This window comes from Dendrobates tinctorius, unplaced genomic scaffold (assembly GCF_039654945.1).
Source record: "Dendrobates tinctorius isolate UK_male_01 unplaced genomic scaffold, ASM3965494v1 ptg000116l, whole genome shotgun sequence".
Classification (NCBI taxonomy): domain Eukaryota; kingdom Metazoa; phylum Chordata; class Amphibia; order Anura; family Dendrobatidae; genus Dendrobates; species Dendrobates tinctorius.
Window position 1 is genome coordinate 47371670 of NW_027361784.1, and position 19913 is coordinate 47391582.

At 43.9% G+C, this 19913-nt stretch overlaps 1 protein-coding gene across 1 annotated transcript in view; it reads left to right on the top strand.

Annotated features, from left to right (window-relative positions):
- Positions 1–19913, top strand: part of SLC45A4 (solute carrier family 45 member 4) — a 105804-nt gene that overhangs the window by 37941 nt on the left and 47950 nt on the right. The window contains exon 2 of the mRNA XM_073590416.1: positions 6456–7073. Within this exon, the coding sequence (XP_073446517.1) occupies positions 6836–7073 (238 nt within the window). The 5' untranslated portion in view covers positions 6456–6835. The remainder of the gene's footprint in view (positions 1–6455; positions 7074–19913) is intronic.

The following is a 19913-nucleotide window of genomic DNA, read 5'->3' on the forward strand; positions in this document are numbered from 1 at the left end:
GAATAGTGAGTGCAGCTCTGGAGTATAATACAGGAGGTAACTGAGGATCAGTAATGTATGTACACAGTGACTGCACCAGCAGAATAGTGAGTGCAGCTCTGGAGGATAATACAGGATGTAACTCAGGATCAGTAATGTAATGTATGTACACAGTGACTGCACCAGCAGAATAGTGAGTGCAGCTCTGGAGGATAATACAGGATGTAACTCAGGATCAGTAATGTATGTACACAGTGACTGCACCAGCAGAATAGTGAGTGCAGCTCTGGAGGATAATACAGGATGTAACTCAGGATCAGTAATGTATGTACACAGTGACTGCACCAGCAGAATAGTGAGAGCAGCTCTGGAGTATAATACAGGATGTAACTCGGGATCAGTAGAAGGGAAGTATTAATTTGGCATATTTCACATTTTACTGGTGGAGACCTGACATTCACCACCGTTACCCTCTTTTTCGATACGTATACCAAAGCACAGTAGGGGTCATAGAGTTTTTTCCTGTGCTGTATTACACTGACTTTAAATCCACTTTCCAGGACATTAAATATCTACGTGGTCATTAAATGTGGAAATCCTGCCGTGTAACCAGAGCCTCAGGTCTGCTCTCAGTGCCTGGATTGTTTATGTAGTCGCACGAGTTTTGGCCAGAAGCCGCAGTGTAATATCCTATAATCCATTCAGAGGCGCTCCGGCGTATAAGCGGACTCCTGTATTGTAAATTGCGCCTGGTGGGGGAGGGGAGCACCTCTCACTTTGTAGGTAATGAAGCACGTGGATGTCTGTATTGGTCAGACGCCCTGAACTGCAGGAATTCATCCTGTTATGTTGGTGCCAATCTGCAGAGCCTGTAAATCTATACACAAAATACATGTAGCGGAAGAGATCCAAATAAATGCAGATTTTCAAAACCTCTGCATGCTCCATATGTTGAAGATTTTCCTTTTTCTCGCAGCTTTCACCATTTGCGGCGCAGTCTGCTGCAAATACCCAATATTATTGATGTGCATGTAGCAGAACATGGTACACGGCCCCTTATTCCCAAGCTGCAATTACGTGGGAGAACTCTGCCTGACTCGGGAACACGTTGTGTCAGACAGCTCTGTCCCCCAACCAACGCCGCGATTATCTGACGCTGCCTTTCTGCAGCAATGACATTTAAACAATCATTTAATGCCACTCTCGACTCTGCCACAGTCACAACCACAGCAGCTTTAACTGTTGGCTTCAAATATCGAGAGTAACCCTTTAAAGTCACTTATCACCTATCCATAATTCAGTCAGTGACAGCCTTACTTATATGGGATCAACAGACATAGCTGTCAGTCACTGATTAGCACCGCCCACTGGACTCCTACAGACAGAATTCAAGAACCGAGTTAACAGGAGCGTTGTGTAAAGCACATTTGGTCCCAAATACAACATTTGTAATGGATCTCTTCATATGGAAACCAGGATATTTTGGGCCCCACTCCAGGGCCAGAGTAAAGACCTCGCCTTTGCACCCCTTAGCACCTAGCCCATGTCTTAGTAGGCAGAATCCCTTAAAAAAAAAAAAAAAAAAAAGTTGTATGCATCTGGAAAAAAAGACTATTACTGTCAGGAAAAAGGCCAGAAGGTGTCCAGAGTGACTCAGTCAGCCTCATAATGGTGATTGGCTCTGTAGGAGTTTCCGTTGGGCACATTTGTTTTTCGAGGGTTCCATCAGAACCCTCCATCTTCTATTCTGGTAGTTTGTTATAATGTCTCAGTGCAAAGAAAATGTTAGCCTGGACTAGTCTAGACTGCTAACCCCAGCGTGTGATACATAACTGAACTCTACCTCTGCACAGTATCCACTGAGATCAGTGACGAGAGGGGGGTGTGCTTTTTTCTTCCTGTATGTTGCTGTCTGCTTATGATTGGTCAACCTCATGCAGGGGGGAGGGAGTACACTCCCCCCAGTGACAAGTCTCTGGTAAGGCCCAGATGAATTGCAATAAATCATAAGCTGAACTTTACAAGCTAATATCTGTTTCATTCAAAGATTTTCTTTTCTTAATTTCTCTTCTCCATTGCATTCTGACCGCGTCATTGAATAGTGGCTGCAGAGCTAAGTTGCTCAAACTGGTGACAGGTCATCTTCAAAGCTAATATCCTCGTTGACAAACGTCCTTATCCCATTTTTCAAGGATTCAGATGTAGCCTCTGAGGAGTGAAGAAAGGGTGATGTGAACAGCTTATGAGTCTGATACTTCTCACAGCTGTCATAAGCACCGTCACTGCTGTGGCAAGTGAAGGGGTCGCATTTTTGCTGTTGTCCCCTGCAGTCCGCACACTGCCATCCACTGTATTATGGTCTTGTGTGGAGACGCGGAGGGAAGTCACGTGGGTTGGCAGCTATGATATTCGTACTAATAAACCAGACAATAGAGGAAGTTGTTGATTTCAGTGCTCTGGTTTCATGTGTTATAATGGTAACATCCTAATCTTTCTCTGACCTCCCGTAATGATCAAGACTCCTGGGGAAGCGGAAGACATTATTCATGTTTTATGGATGACCCTGGTGTCTTCAGCTCTGCTACTTTTTATCTATGTCTTAGAATACATGGAATGCACACAAGTGTAATGTTCTACTATTTTTAGGTATTTCAGTGTAGTTCATGAAACTGGAGAACCAATGTGCTAGTCATTCTTGGGGCTCATGCCCATCACCATTTATTATAAAAGTCCTATATTGTTTATATAACTACTATAATACTGCTCCCTATGTACAAGAATATAACTACTATAATACTGCCCCATATGTACAAGAATATAACTACTATAATACTGTCCCTATGTACAAGAATATAACTACTATAATACTGCCCCTATGTACAAGAATATAACTGCTATAATACTGCTCCTATGTACAAGACTATAACTACTATAATACTGCCCCATATGTACAAGAATATAACTACTATAATACTGCTCCCTATGTACAAGAATATAACTACTATAATACTGTCCCTATGTACAAGAATATAACTGCTATAATACTGCTCCTATGTACAAGACTATAACTACTATAATACTGCCCCATATGTACAAGAATATAACTACTATAATACTGCTCCCTATGTACAAGAATATAACTACTATAATACTGCCCCCATATGTACAAGAATAGACCGATTATAATGCTGCCTCCTATCTTGGTGTACACAAGTATTTGCTCAGGGTTTTTTTTTGTAGTGAATCTGACTCTTCTGTAATGAATCTGTCAGCGCTGGGTCTCCTCTGAATACCAGATTGGACTTTCTCGCCCTTCCTACAATAACTTATGAAATAATTCTTGGCTTCCTGAAGACGCCGACTTAGGAAAGAACAAGGCGGGTAGAATTTTAGACTGCAATGAGTCCCAGCGGAAAATGGTGTATGGCTTCTATTTTGAGAGATTTTCGCTCCGTACGTCAGAGCTTTGCGCTCAGGAAACTGAAGTAATGCTGCCACTCCAGGCTCCTCCATGCCGTTCTGTAGACAATGGTGACATCACCAGGATTGCTGTATATGATGGTGCCACGTCCAGGCGCTGCTCGCACTGGAGGACCTGTCCTACGTCACACAGATGCCTCATTGATATCAATGGACACTGTGCAATGCTTCACTTCTCCTGTAGTGGCGCTGCAGGGGAGTGTAGTCTATGCGGACCCTCCGAGTAAGTGTAACAGGTGATTGCTGGTGATCTCCTTACTGTTGAGGGACCCTTCTAACAAGTAGGGGTTCTGTAAAGAGGAAATCCATTTAATATTATTGTTTTTGGACTTGTATGATCAGCTTACTAGATCTGAAAAACTGAGCCACCAGACGGGTATATGTATAGAAATACAGCAAGGATCATTTATAAAGGAGTTGTCCACCCTCGCTAAAAAAAAATTATATATACATCCTCTATAAAGAGTTGCCATACTAAACTTGTTAATATTGGTGCATGGACAGGGAAGGGGGCTGGCTAAGCAAGAGACATGGTGAGTCTCGGCCGGCCAGCCCCCTTCACTCACTTTGCTGCTCCTAGTTCCCAGAGTTTCCTGTTATTATTTTGCATCTGACAAATGACGCCTGGCTGATCTATCAAAGGTATTCATGAATGAGAATTCTAAACTAAGATCTATGAATTTACAGATCTCGTCCAGTTACTCTGGTGCCCTGAGGGTCCAGTTGCCACACCACCCATAGATCTTGATAGTCACTTCTGGTCCTGTGTCTTGCGTGTGTGAGGGAAGCTCGAGGACTGCTTATTTTAACAGCTAAACCAGCCCCCTTCTCTGACCATTCTGTCATATATGAAGCTCTTATTCTCTTCTCCTAATGTTTAGGTGCAGCAGATATTCCTTCCCTCATATCTTAAGTGTATGGCTTGAGATATTGGAGGGTGACAGCTTAGCTACAGGCATGACCAGTCCCCTGCACTCACTGCGCATTTGCTGATCTGGGAAATCTCAGGTGGCGGTATTATGGGAGTTTTATCGGGTTGCCGCCCTGCTCCAAATGAGAGCGGAATATAACTACAATAGTACTGCTCCTATGTACAAGAATATAACTACTATAATACTGCTCCTATGTACAAGAATATAACTACTATAATACTGCTCCTATGTACAAGAATATAACTACTATAATACTGCTCCTATGTACAAGAATATAACTACTATAATACTGCTCCTATGTACAAGAATATAACTACTATAATACTGCTCCTATGTACAAGAATATAACTACTATAATACTGCCCCTATGTACAAGAATATAAATAGTATAATACTGTCCCTATGTACAAGAATATAACTACAATACTGCTCCTATGTACAAGAATATAACTACTATAATACTGCCCCTATGTACAAGAATATAACTACTATAGTACTGCTCCTATGTACAAGAATATAACTACTATAATACTGCTCCTATGTACAAGAATATAACTACTATAATACTGCTCCTATGTACAAGAATATAACTACTATAATACTGCTCCTATGTACAAGAATATAACTACTATAATACTGCTCCTATGTACAAGAATATAACTACTATAATACTGCCCCTATGTCCAAGAATATAACTACTATAATACTGCCCCTATGTACAAGAATATAACTACCATAATACTGCCCCTATGTACAAGAATATAACTACTATAATACTGCCCCTATGTACAAGAATATAAATAGTATAATACTGCCCCTATGTACAAGAATATAACTACCATAATACTGCCCCTATGTACAAGAATATAACTACTATAATACTGCTCCTATGTACAAGAATATAACTACTATAATACTGCCCCTATGTACAAGAATATAAATAGTATAATACTGCCCCTATGTACAAGAATATAACTACCATAATACTGCCCCTATGTACAAGAATATAACTACTATAATACTGCTCCTATGTACAAGAATATAACTACCATAATACTGCCCCTATGTACAAGAATATAACTACTATAATACTGCTCCTATGTACAAGAATATAACTACTATAATACTGCCCCTATGTACAAGAATATAACTACTATAATACTGCTCCTATGTACAAGAATATAACTACTATAATACTGCCCCTATGTACAAGAATATAACTACTATAATACTGCTCCTATGTACAAGAATATAACTACTATAATACTGCCCCTATGTACAAGAATATAAATAGTATAATACTGTCCCTATGTACAAGAATATAACTACTATAATACTGCCCCCTATGTACAAGAATATCACTACTAGAATACTGCTCCGATGTACAAGAATAGAACTAATATATTCTTGTACATAGGAATAGTATAATTACTATAATACTGCCTCCTGGCTGACAACTTATTATAATGGATAAATCGTCTCCATTCTCTATGTATAGGATGTTTAGACATGAAACGCTTATTTTGTTTTCCCTACGTTTATGGTGGGACGGGGAGGAATATCTGCTTTCTGACAGCCTCTATATCAATTGTCGACTTTAGTCCAATAAATTGTATTTCTATGACCAAACTGCAGCAAGATCAGAGAAGAGCTACCAGGATTGTGAGCGGACTGTGAAGTATGTCCTACGAGGAGCGGTTACAGGATTTGGGAATGTTTAGCTGCAAAAAGACGACTGAGAGGAGACTTAATAGCTGTGTACAAATATCTGAAGGGCTGTCACGGTGTACAGGGATCATCATTATTCTCATTTGCCGTGGAATGAAACTGAGTCGGAGAAGATACAGATTAGATATTAGAAAAAAGTTTGACAGTGAAGGTGATCAGTGATTGGAACAGACAGCACTGTTTACATCTTCTCTACAATCATAGGATACTTTTGTATTTTTTTTGTTTATTTTTCTTAAATGCATTATTTCCGCGCTTTCTCCTGGGGCATCCCATCGGCACAACGCCCTCTCGCCACTTTCCCCTCTGACACGCTGATGTGTTTGTGTTTTTCAGATTAATCAGCCGCTCGATGGGGATTAACAGTGCATCACCTATGTGTGTCGCCTTCCCAGCCTGCAAGCACCAGACCAAGAGTTTTACCACTTCTTCTATAGAAATTATGAAACTGGTATTAACTGAATGGCAACTATGGATTTTTAACTGTAATTCACAGTAAAGCCATTAAGCCATATGATTGAATTAGCACCAAATAGCGTTCTCTCCTGCGCACCCTCCCGAAGCTGCGGAGCCATCCACACAGCGGAGACTAAAGTATTAACGCGTGGAGAGCGGAGCGCACAAGAAGTCTTTATTTATCTTTGCAGATATATAGTATTAATATTTATATAGAAGCTCTAAGAATATAGGTATATTATATATATATTTTTGTGGTGATGAAGATGGCACCCCAAAATGCCGACTCGGATACTATGCAAGTCCAGGACCTTCCCTTGGCCAAGCTGAAGAAAGACGAGCCCAAGGAGAGCGAGAGCCGGGATGAGACAATCAGCGAGGGCTCTATAGACCGCATCCCGGTGCGCCTCTGGGTGATGCACGGCGCCGTTATGTTTGGTAGAGAGTTCTGCTACGCTATGGAGACTGCCCTGGTGACCCCGGTTCTATTGCAGATTGGTAAGTGTGTGTTTACTTTCCATATAAAAATCCACAAGGAATGTAAAGTGAAAAAAGTTAGTCTTGTGGATTGAATAATCCTGATTTTTATTTTAAGGTTCTCTTGAATGGCTTGTGGTTGTTAAAGATGATCTGTTGTTTGCTATAAATCTAATGTTTTTACCCAGTATTAGGCTGCGTGCACACGTAGCGATTTTTAAGCATTTTTGCAGCGATTTTCGGTGCGAAAACGCTTAAAAATCGTGTACAGAACGCCCCCCATGCATTCCTATGGCATTCCGCACATGCTGTGCTAATGCTGCGCTTTTTTCCGCGGCGGAATCGCATCGCGGAAAAAATCGCAGCATGCTCATTCTTTGTGCGGAATCGCAAAGAATTGCCGCGATTCCGCACCCATAGGAATGCATGAGAATCGCTTACTTCCCGCATGTGGCTATGCCCACCATGCAGGAAGTTAAGCGTCTCATGTGCGGTTGGTACCCACGGTGTGGAGGAGAGGAGACTGTCCTCCAGGCCCTGGGCACCATACCCCTGTAAAAAAAAGAATAAAGAATAAAAAATCGGTGTATATTTACCTTCCGGCGTCCCGCGATGCATTCCTGGCCTAAGCGTTCCCAGTAATGCCTTGCGGCAAGGTCCTGTGATGACGTAGTCTCGCGTGACTCTAGCGATCTCGTGAGATCGCTATAGCAACGCGAGACTACGTCATCACAGGTCTCGCAAGGCATTACTGGGAACGCTGAGGCCCGGGAATGCAGCGCGGGACGCCGGAAGGTAAATATACACCGATTTTTTTTTTTTTTTTTTTTTTTTTTTTTTTTTTTTTTTTTTTTTTTTTAGCATTTTAACATTCTATCTTTTACTATTGATGCCGCATAGGCGGCCTCAATAGTAAAAACCTGGTCACACTTGTCAAACACTTTGTTTGACGAGTGTGACCAACCTGTCAATCACTTTCCAAGCGATGCTTCAAATCGCTTGGAAAGTGCTTGAATATCGCACACGAAAATAATCACGCGGAAAAAACCGCGCGATTTCTGGGAAGGAGTCTGGTTTTTAGTAAGCGTTTTAAAACGCTACGTGTGCACATAGCCTTAATGTCACTGTTCTCCTGAATCTGGCGTGGGTTTTCTTTTGTTCCTACGCCTCTCTGTTCCAGAGATACGGCCTGGTCTTTACAGGGTGTAGATCGTGGTGTGTGTGTGTTTTTTTTTTTTTTTTTTTTTTTCCTATTGGGACAGTCCACAACACTTTTCTGGGCGTCTCTTTTAATGACCATGCCCTCTTGGCTAAAAAGGCAAGATTTGTCTAGCGGGAAGATGAGGCCATATCTCGGGAATAGAAAGGAGTAGGAACAAAAGGGAAACGTCTTCAGGAGAAGAGCAGCATTTGTACTGGGGGGGGGGGACATATATTTATGACAGTTCCTCTTTAAAGGGACTGTCCAGTATAGAAAACATGTTTCTATGCACTGTGTAAGGGAAGAGGGGTCTCCCTGTTCAGGATCCTCATCTTCTTGGCCAGAATGTAATGGATGAGGTCTCATCAGTTGGCCCCCATCCAATCCTATCAGTACCAAGTTTAAACCTATCCCATAGATGAATCACTTTAAAGGGAATGTCTAATCGCAAAACAACCTGTTTCAGTCAGTCCTGGTTATCTACTGTATATAGAAGTGTTATCAGTCATAGGTGAGGGGGTGTGCTGTGACATCCCAGAGGAGTAGCTAGGGTTTTTGTTTAGGGATGGGGCGAAACTTCTTAGTGGGCCCCTTATCGGGTAACCCTGACTACAACTATGGTGGCGCTCCCTAATAGTGGATGTAGGAGAACCTCAGCAGATGACCGCACTGTTACTGAAAATAATCTATATACAATGACCGCACTGATATTACTGCCATATAGTGTTAGATACCAGTCCTGCACAACATACAAATTATTACAGTACAGTTATAGATGGTGACTTACAGAGGCCGTTGTTTCTGATGGATTCGTTCACGTTTCCTGTGTTTTCCATCTGGCCCAGACTGACATGACAACTTCTCCAGCCAGCACCGTCCACATCCATCCAAAACTCGCACAACCTCCTTATCCTGCTGATACCCCAATACTGAGCCGCTGCTGCTGTGTCCCTATTACTGCACCTGCTGTGTGGTATCGTGTGCCTCTAGAGAAACACTGATCAACTCCAGTCCTCAAGACCCACCAATAGGTGAAGTTTTCAGGATATCAATAGTATTGCACAGGTGATAATTTCATAATCTGTTCAAGCATTAATTCTATCACCTTTGCTCTAGATCAGGGGTCTCAAACTCTGCAGAGTAAATGAGCCGCACATAAAAAAAAAAAAAAAAAAAAATTGAGCTGGGGGGCCGCATTCCTTTCAATCTTAATACACCTCGCACACACGGGGCTCTGCTCTGCACACACGGGGCTCTGCTCCTGACCCCACGCATAAACTTGCCTTCATCCAGTACCATGACAACCAGCACACAGCAGCGTCCGTCCTGCACACACGGCGGCCCTTGATCATGTGACCCCCTGACTCCTCCCCCTCCTGTGACCTCATCACAGGTCCTGTGCAGTGTGTGCACACAGAACAGCCAATGCCATTGCCGCTCCTGAATACTTATCTTCCCCCTGCCTTGGAGTGTGAGACATGTGGTGCACTGCGGGCCGCATGTTTGAGACCTCTGCTCTAGATTATTATTATTTTATATATCGCCATTAATTCCATGGTGCTGTACATGAGAAGGGGGTTACATACAAAGTTATAGATATTGTTAACAGTAAACAAGTTTCCACAACAAATTTACAATGACAAACTGGTACAAAGGGGAGAGGACCCTGTCCTTGCGGACTTACATTCTACGGGATAGCAGGGAAAAGACAGCAGGTCGGGCGTGCAGCAGCTCAGGTGGTGGTGAGGCGGCAGAGTGGTTATTGCAGTCTGTAGGCTTTCCTGAAAAGATGGGTTTTCAGGTTCCGTTTGAAGGATCCGAGGGTGGTGGATAATCGGACGTGTTGAGGCATGGCATTCCAGAGGATAGGGGATATTCGGGAGAAATCTTGGAGGTGGTTGTGTGAGGAGCGAATAAGTGTGGAGGAGAGTAGGAGGTCTTGGGAGGATGGAAGATATTGGGAGATTAGTTCAGAGATATAGGGAGGGGACAGGTTGTGGATGGCTTTGTAGGTCAGTGTTAGTAGTTTGAACTGGATTCGTTGGGGAATTGGGAGCCAATGGAGGGATTTGCAGAGGAGAGAGACAGTAGGGGAGAGGTGGATTAGTCGGGCAGCAGAATTGAGGACAGACTGGAGTGATGCAAGAGAGTTAGCAGGGAGGCCACAGAGGAGGGAGCTGCAGTAGTCAAGGCGGGAGATGATGAGGGCATGTAAAAGAGTTTTAGTAGATTGAGGACTGAGGAAGGGACGGATTCTGGAATTATTTTTGAGTTGGAGGTGGCAAGAGATTGGCTGTGCGGTTTGAAGGACAGGGCAGAGTCGAGAGTTACTTCAAGGCAGCAGATTTCAGGTGCGGGAGAGAGCATGATGCCATTTACCATAATAGATCGGGTAGGGAAGATACGTGAGATGGAGGAAAGATAAGGAGTTCAGTTTTGTCTAGGTTGAGTTTCAGGAAGTGAGAGGTTAAAAAGGAGGATATGGCTGATAGACACTCCGGGATTCTGGACAGCAGAGAGGTGACATCTGGGCCAGAGAGGTAGATCTGAGTGTCATCTTCATACAGGTGGTACTGGAAGCCATGGGACTTTGATTTGTCCTAGGCCAAGAGTATAGATGGGGAAAAAAGTAGGGGCCCCAGGACAGAGCCTTGGGGGACTCCAACAGAGAGGGGGTGGGATGAGGAGGTAGTGTGGGAGTGGGAAACACTGAATGTGTTGTCAGAAAGGTATGAGGAAATCCAGGACAGGGCAAGGTCTTTTATGCCAAGGGAAGATAGAATCTGTAGCAGTGGTCGACAGGTCAAGGAGGAGGATGGAGAATTGTCTGTTAGCTTTGGCTGTGAGTAAGTCATTAGTAATTTTGGTCAGGGCAGTTTCAGTTGAGTGGTGGGGGCGGAAGCCAGATTGGAGGATGTCAAGGAGGGAGTTAGATGAGAGATGGGAGGAAAGTTGAGCATGGACATGCTGTTCAAGGAGTTGGGAAGCAAACGGGAGCAGTGATATGGGGCGAAAGCTGGGAATAGCAGTTGGGTCAAGGTTTGACTTTTTGAGGTTGGGTGTTATGGTGGCATGTTTGAAGGCAGAGGGGATGGTACCAGAAGTTAGGGATAGATTGAAGAGATGGGTTAGGGCTGGAATTATCATGTTAGTGAGGTTGGGGAGCAGGTGGGAAGGGATGGGGTCAAGTGCACAGGTGGTGAGGCGTGATTTGGAAAGGAGATGAGTAAGCTCTCCTTCAGTGATGTTGGAGAGGGAGGTTATTAGGGAGGGGCAGAGGTCTGGTATGTGGAGCCGTTAGGGTGGTGGACCTGTAAAAGTTTGCCTTGTTTGGTCAATCTTGTTTTTGAAGTAGGTGTCAAAGTCCTCTAGATGGTAGTCTAGAGGATAAAGTCTAAGATGGTAAAAGTCTAGATGGTAATACGACCCTCTAGAACAGTGTTCCTCAACTCCGATCCTCAAGAGCAACCAACTGGTCATGTTTTAACAATTTCCTTAGTATTGCCAAGGTGATAGTTGAATCACCAGAACAGGTAAGAATTCAGTCACCTGTGCAATACTAAGGAAATCCTGAAAACATGACCTGTTGGTGGCTCTTGAGGACTGGAGTTGAGGGAACACTGCTCTAGAATATAGCAGTGCCGTGTGCAAGTGCTCTAGAAAACACTTGCCACATTTTGCTCCCTAGAAAGTAATAATGCCCTCTGTGTGCCCCTTTAACAGTCACAATAACCAGAGTGCTCCTATAACAATAAGTGCTCACTTTACATTTAATAATGTCCAGAGTCCCTCCCCCCCCCCCCCGTACAGCTCCCCAAAACGGTGTAATGCTCTTATACATAGTAAAATGCCCTCTCACTGTATAGTACCACTCACACAGTATACTGACCCCTTAGAGTGATAAAGCCAAACAGTTTAGGGGCTGCTGATTGCCCCCACACAGTATAAAGACCCCCACAATATATCCCATAATGTACAGTTGTGGCCAAAAGTATTGACACCCTTGTAATTCTGTCAGATAATACTCAGTTTCTTCCTGAAAATGATTGCAAACACAAATTCTTTGGTATTATCTTCATTTAATTTGTCTTAAATGAAAAAACACAAAAGAGAATGAAGCGAAACATGGATCATTTAACACAAAACTCCAAAAATGGGCCAGACAAAAGTATTGGCACCCTCAGCCTAATACTTGGCTGCACAACCTTTAGCCAAAATAACTGCGACCAACCGCCTCCGGTAACCATCAATGAGTTTCTTACAATGCTCTGCTGGAATTTTAGACCATTCTTCTTTGGCAAACTGCTCCAGGTCCCTGATATTTGAAGGGTGCCTTCTCCAAACTGCCATTTTTAGATCTCTCCACAGGTGTTCTATGGGATTCAGGTCTGGACTCATTGCTGGCCACCTTAGAAGTCTCCAGTGCTTTCTCTCAAACCATTTTCTAGTGCTTTTTGAAGTGTTTTGGGTCATTGTCCTGCTGAGAGACCCAGCTTTCTCACACTGGGCCCTACATTATGCTGCAAAATTTGTTGGTAGTCTTCAGACTTCATAATGCCATGCACACGGTCAAGCAGTCCAGTGCCAGAGGCAGCAAAGCAACCCCAAAACATCAGGGAACCTCCGTCATGTTTGACTGTAGGGACTGTGTTCTTTTCTTTGAATGCCTCATTTTTTTTCTCCTGTAAACTGATGATGCCTTTGCCCAAAAAGGCTCTACTTTTGTCTCATCTGACCAGAGAAAATTCTTCCAAAACGTTTTAGGCTTTTTCAGGTAAGTTTTGGCAAACTCCAGCATGGCTTTTTTATGTCTCGGGGGAAGTGGGGTCTCCTACCATACTGTCCCTTTTCATTCAGATTCCGACGGATAGTACGGGTTGACACTGTTGTACCCTCGGACTGCAGGGCAGCTTGAACTTGTTTGGATGTTAGTCGAGGTTCTTTATCCAACATCTGCACAATCTTGCGTTGAAATCTCTTGTGAATTTTTCTTTTCCGTCCACATCTATGGAGGTTAGCCACAGTGCCATGGGCTTTAAACTTCTTGATGACACTGCGCACGGTAGACACAGGAACATTCAGGTCTTTGGCAATGGACTTGTAGCCTTGAGATTGCTCATGCCTCCTCACAATTTGGTTTCTCAAGTCCTCAGACAGTTCTTTGGTCTTCTTTCTTTTCTCCATGCTCAATGTGGTACACACAAGGACACAGCACAGAGGTTGAGTCAACTTTAATCCATGTCAACTGGCTGCAAGTGTGATTTAGTTATTGCCAACACCTGTTAGGTGCCACAGGTAAGTTACAGGTGCTGTTAATTACACAAATTAGAGAAACATCACATGATTTTTCGAACAGTGCCAATACTTTTGTCCACCCTCTTTTTTTATGTTTGGTGTGGAATTATATCCAATTTGGCTTTAGGACAATTCTTTTTGTGTTTTTTCATTTAAGACAAATTAAATGAAGATAATACCAAAGAATGTGTTTGCAATCATTTTCAGGAAGAAACTGAGTATTATCTGACAGAATTGCAGGGGTGTCAGTACTTTTGGCCACAACTGTATGATGGCCTCTATAGCATAATGCACTCTCCAAAGGCAGATTCTGTATAGCATAAGGCACTCCTCATAGACCTTCATATAGTATAATGCACTCCCCATAGGCAGGCTCTATATAATATATAATACTCTCCATAGTCAAAAGTGGTTTGACAATAAATGGCTTCACCCAACCACAAAACATCAGTGGAGAAAGAAAAAAGACCAAGAAAGCAAAAATTCTGCCAGGGTATGTAAACTTTTGAGCACAACTGTAGTATAAAGTACCTCCCCATAGTCACTCTATATACCATAACGCAGGCCCCATTGGCCTACACATACCATAATGTACTCTATAGCATAATGCACTCCCTGTAGACTTCCATATAGTATAATGTACTCCACAAAAAAAGCAACGCCTCTACTCCTCGTTCCCCTGCTGCTCCAAGCACCTGCACATCTCAGGATAGCAGGAAGCATGTGATGACTCAATTGCACCCTCTTTCAGTGTCGTCAGATGCAGAGGGGGAATGACGGGAGAGTGAGCGTGGCGCTCCACCTCTCAGAATTCCTTTAAACTGTATAGGCATCCAGCAGATACAGTTGAACTTGTTATGATGGGCTAATGTGTGTAAAATTATATATATCTAAAAAATTTTTTTTTCCCATATAGAGTACATATTAAACTTTGGGTGGAAAAAAAAAATCTCTCTACATAGAGACCATTACCTAAATGCTAGATAATTTTCTGATTACACATTCCCTTTAAATGTTGGGATTACCTCTATATCGATTCCCTTTTATGAACTCTTGGAGGGGAAGCGTTACTCTGCCCAGAGCTCCTCACTGCCTCACCCTCCGCCCTTGTACCCTGAGCTCATCAGCAGGGCTGTGGAGTCGGTAAGCCAAACCTGCGACTCCGACTCCTCAATTTCCCTTACACCGACTCCACGACTCCGACTCCCACATATATTGCTTATATTTAAGTGAAAAATGTATTCTAGTACAAATGTGAACATCAGACATTAAATCATTTTTATGATACAATAATCAAGATATTTAGATCATAATATATATTTATTGGAATACAACTTTAGAACAAACTGTAATACATTGTAAACATGTAATACACTATGTAATATTGATTATATATAATGTAATAAACTATAAGTGGCAAAAAACAGTTTTCAACAAAAACATACTAAATAACATTTGTGCAGTCTATGAATTTGTTCTAAGAAATAGAATTGCCTCCATCAGATCCTACTTCATAGATGACCTTAAATCTGACCTAATAATTTTAAGGCTAGAGAACAACCTCTCTACAGTAACTTGGGTTGGAGGCAAAGCCGTAACCACATGGGCAACATCTCTAGCAATTTCCGGGTATAAAGGAATTGCCTCATGCAGTCAGTTTTGATGAACGGTTGAATTTTTCTATTTCTTTGAGAACAAGTGAAACATTTTGCTGAAATATGGTCCATCTGCTTGCTATAGGAGACGGAGTGAAATCTTTTTCCTTGCGGCAACGCTTTGCCTGCTCCATATCATCCAAATACTTGTCAAAGTCAAACTCCTCATCTGATGAGGATGAAGATATGGCAGCAGTAGCACTGTCAGGACCCGAGTCCTCTTGCGCCTGGCAGTCCTCCTGTAGGCCACTCTTCTTAACTGCTACCTCAGTCAGAGCTTCTTTTCCTTTAGTAAGCTGTTGATCATCAAGCAATATACGATAACTTGGGTCCACATAAACAGCTGCCAGAAAAATTTTATTTTCCAATAGCTGTGTCTCTCTCCGTTTCATTGAAGCAGAAATGCCATCTGCGATTAAACAGCAAAATAGCAAGTTCTTCCGCTCCCTGATGAAAATGCCAGGAGTTAAATCCTCAGCTTGTAATTTTTTTAGTCACAGTAAATGGGTGATTAAGCAATTCCTTCAGTTCAGCCACCTGTGTCCATTGACCTTCATTTAGGGTTACCTGAGGGTTCGCCATATCTATAAGAAACGGTTTTAGTTGATCAACAATTGCCCCTTTCCCAGCACGTCTCTTCAAGATGGAATCAGTTTTAGGGGTTCTGGCGGCAATAACCAATCTCCTCACTTTTCCTATCAGATTTCCAGCATGTCCCTCTTGCAGACTATCTCTTATTGCCAGCTGCAGCGTGTGCACAACACAGCGCATGTGATGAATAGGAAAGTGTTTTGAAGCAGCTTCAACAAGATCATCTATTTCTACAGTATAATTTTGCTGTTCTTCTGTAGTAATATCTGTTTGTTCCTCAGTTACATGAACAGCACTGTGGCCTTCCATCTCAAACATACTGAATCCTAAATGTTCTTCTAGCTGTTGTTCATTACTCTCATTCATCAGTGTAATTGTACTTGTGTTTGAAGCATTGTCCGTTACAATAGGAAGAACCTGTTCTTTTTTGAGTTCGTAATCTTGCAGAACTTTTTCCACTCAGGCCTGGAGAAACTGGCTGCTGTGATGAGCTTAGTATCTTTTACTGCCAGCGTGTTGGTAACAATTTTTGTTGTCACAAACATATCGGACATTGATGGCAAAATAGTTCACTCTGTGACGTGTGCAGGCGTCCATTGTAAGAAACATCAAGCATCTTTTGAGAGTCTTTTTAAGATCTTCCTTTTGTTTAAGGGCTTCTTCAATCACTAATTTTCTAATACTTTCTCTTTCCAGAGAAACACCGAGTTTGCGGCCATTTCTCCATTAAGAGCTGTAAAAGCTGGTCGTGCAAATAGTGATAATGGTACACCGTCCTTCACAACAAGCTGGAGGAGCCGTCTGTTGGACATATCTGCTGTCATTGTTACAGTAACTTTGTCACTTACAACATATCTTGTTAATGATGCTTGAGACGCTCTTTCCTCCTCCTTTGCCTGGCAGGAAGTGTTAGTCTGTGTGCTATCCGGCTTTCATTCTTTTTGGTACAGATATGATATGGATAGACATACATGGATATATAGAGCAGATTTCTAATCTGCTTTTGCTATTGAAAACATTATCTATGAGCTCAAAAAACCTTTCAGGTGATGCGGTTTTTTAAAAAGCTGATCTGCTTGTGCAACTGAAAAATGTATCCACAAAAAACGCAGGAAAAACGCTGTGTGTGAATGTAGCCTTAGATCAGGAATAGAACAGTCATTTATAGGACATTTCATAACTTTCCCAAATTCCTATGAAAATATTCAGCACATTCTGCATTGAACTACTGTACCCAATTTATTATATATTTTAGGAGTTGGAGTCGATCCATTTTATACCGACTCCACCAAAATGAGCACCGACTCCGACTCCACAGCCCTGCTCATCAGGCTCCCCTGCAGCCCCCCCTGCTCCTTCTTCCTGAGCTCCTCTCCAGCCCCCCCTTCTTTCTGAACTGTGATAGTCTGCGCCGGCACCACATTGTCTTATCACTGTCAATAACCCGGGTTATCTGCCCGGTCAAGGCCAAAAGGCCTCTCCTGGTGAATAGGTGATCTGTTATTACCACCTCTCCCTCCTGGCAGCGCTCCCACTTTCTAAGTTAATAAGTTGCTTTCATTATCCGGTGTGGAAAATGCTGGAAGGAAATTTGTCAGGTTAGAATAGCAGAGAATGAGACCTGATACCCTGTGTACTGGCATCTGAGACCTGAATGTGATACCTGCTGGTGGGGGCGTGCGGGCTGCGGCCTCACTCCCGGTAATGCCAACTGCTGGGATTTTATTTCTGCAGCCCCTACAGGGTAGCAAATTGTCTCCAGATCAGTAATGTATGTACACAGTGACTGCACCAGCAGAATAATGAGTACAGCTCTGGAGTATAATACATTACTGATCCTGAGTTACATCCTGTATTATACCCCAGAGCTGCACTGACTATTCTGCTGGTGCAGTCACTGTGTACATACATTACTGATCCTGAGTTACATCCTGTATGTACACAGTGACTGCACCAGCAGAATAGTGAGTGCAGCTCTGGGGTATAATACAGGATGTAACTCATGATCAGTAATGTAATGTATGTACACAGTGTCTGCACCAGCAGAATAGTGAGTGCAGCTCTGGAGTATAATACCGGATGTAACACAGGATCAGTAATGTAATGTATGTACATAGTGACTGCACCAGCAGAATAGTGAGTGCAGCTCTGGGGTATAATACAGGATGTAACTCATGATCATTCTTATCTACTTAATCCACATGTTTAGGTTGTGGATCTGCTGTGAGATCATTTATGACTCTGACATGTCTACACATGGATGATTTCTGGGTGAGTTCCCCTTTGCGATCCTTTGAGGTTGCACAGTGGGGGACATCTTTGTTTCCTCCTTCTCCATGACTTGTGCCCGGCGATGCGCCAGTCCCCAGTGATTAGATGGCACTAGGCCTGTTGTGATCTGGCACGTTCAGTGTTGCAATGTCAGATCTGTGTAATCCAGAAGACAATGAGTCACGATCATTGAGGGCTCTGGACTAAGCAGCGTCCCTTTTAGAAAGTGTCTGATATAATGAGAGGCAGTGCCCCATGTGGCTGTGAGATGTATCTGCAAGTGGTGGGACCAGCGTCAGCCTTGAGATTTAGACTCTGGTGGCAGCCATCATCCATGTACGGCGTTCTGATGGCATATGACGCCTCCATGATCTTCTCTCCAGCTGATGGGTCCCGTTGAGACCTCTATGACCTGTTGGTGGGAAAGGTCATGAAAGTTTGATAGATGCAGAACACCCCTTTAAGGAGCCAACCAGCTCACATAGCGATCGGCCATATGCGTCTGGCTGACGGTTGTCTGTCCTGGCCCTTCCCGCACACATGGATGCTCGGGTCGGCTGATCCAGCAGGTGTATGATTGTCAGCAGCATCCCTGATTAACAGCCGGCAGGTTCCAACGGCGGTAAAGGGAACCTGTTGGCACGTTTTCACACAGTCTTAGTAGTAGATGCTTGTTCGCCACTTGTACACATTAAGCCTTGGGCCAATGAGCCTTGAAGATCATGGGTGCGTGTAAATGCATTTTGCTTATTCCAGGTACTTTGGTACGTCCCCTGTGCACTTCCTGCCTTATTTGCATATGGTTTGTACCCAAGATTTCTCATCACTGGCACATTAAATCTAGGGGGGGAAAAAAGTGTCCTTGGGCCTAGTAGAGGGGTCTGGAGCAAAATCTCTGGGAGCTGCTGATCTTTAGTGACTGGAACAGGATGGACTGTACGACATGTCCGATCCTCCCTTCTTCCCACAGATGATGGCAGGAGGGTGCCATACACGCTAGATGGTCGGCCAGCCCCCTATTTGACTCCTCAGAATGACCGCTAACTGTGTAGTCTGGCAAGCTTGCGCTGCAGGAGTTTGTTGGGAGCGGAGCGCCCCCTACTGGTTGTCACCCAGCTTTTCCATCTCCTTACTTTCCAGGACGTCCACCTGACAGCACCATGGAGGACCTCCTCCTCCTTACAGGGACAGAAAAAGCACACGAGAGGTTAAAAGGTCATGTCCCTCCCCCTTTCCCTCAGTGTTTTTCCTGTCCCTGCACGGAGGGACACACGAGAGACCGCGGTGAACTTACCGGAGGGGCTCGGGATCGTGCGGCCAGTCCAATCCTTCTCCTGTCAAGAGATCCCGGGGCTGAAACTCCCCGAGGGGAGTCCCTCTGCTCCAAAGGCCAGGAGCAGGACAATGCTCCTGGAGGGAGCCGTTCCTCCCTGTGGGAGGCTCTCGGCTCCATGATACACCGACATAGCAGGTGAAGGTCGGCTCCCCGCAGGCGGCTGGCCGAGCGGGCACCGACAGTAAGACAGCGTGGTCGGCGCAGGAACGGGAGGCTGCCTTTCGGCTCCAGCAGTCCGCCATAGCAGGCGGGGGTCGGCTCCCTGCAGGCGGCTGGCCGAGCGGGCACCGGCGGCAGGAGAACAGGCGCAGCCCGGGCAGGAAGTGGAAGGAGGCAGCCTATCGAGAGTTCACGCGTCACATCCTGTGACGTCTCACGCTGGGTTTGAATTCCAGCGCGCGCTCTGGAAACAGATTGCGCAGGATGGAAGGAAATGCTCCGGCAGGTGGAGGGGTAAGTGCGCATGGCGCAGACCACCCTCCCATACCCATTTCCGTAGCCTGGGACTGAGA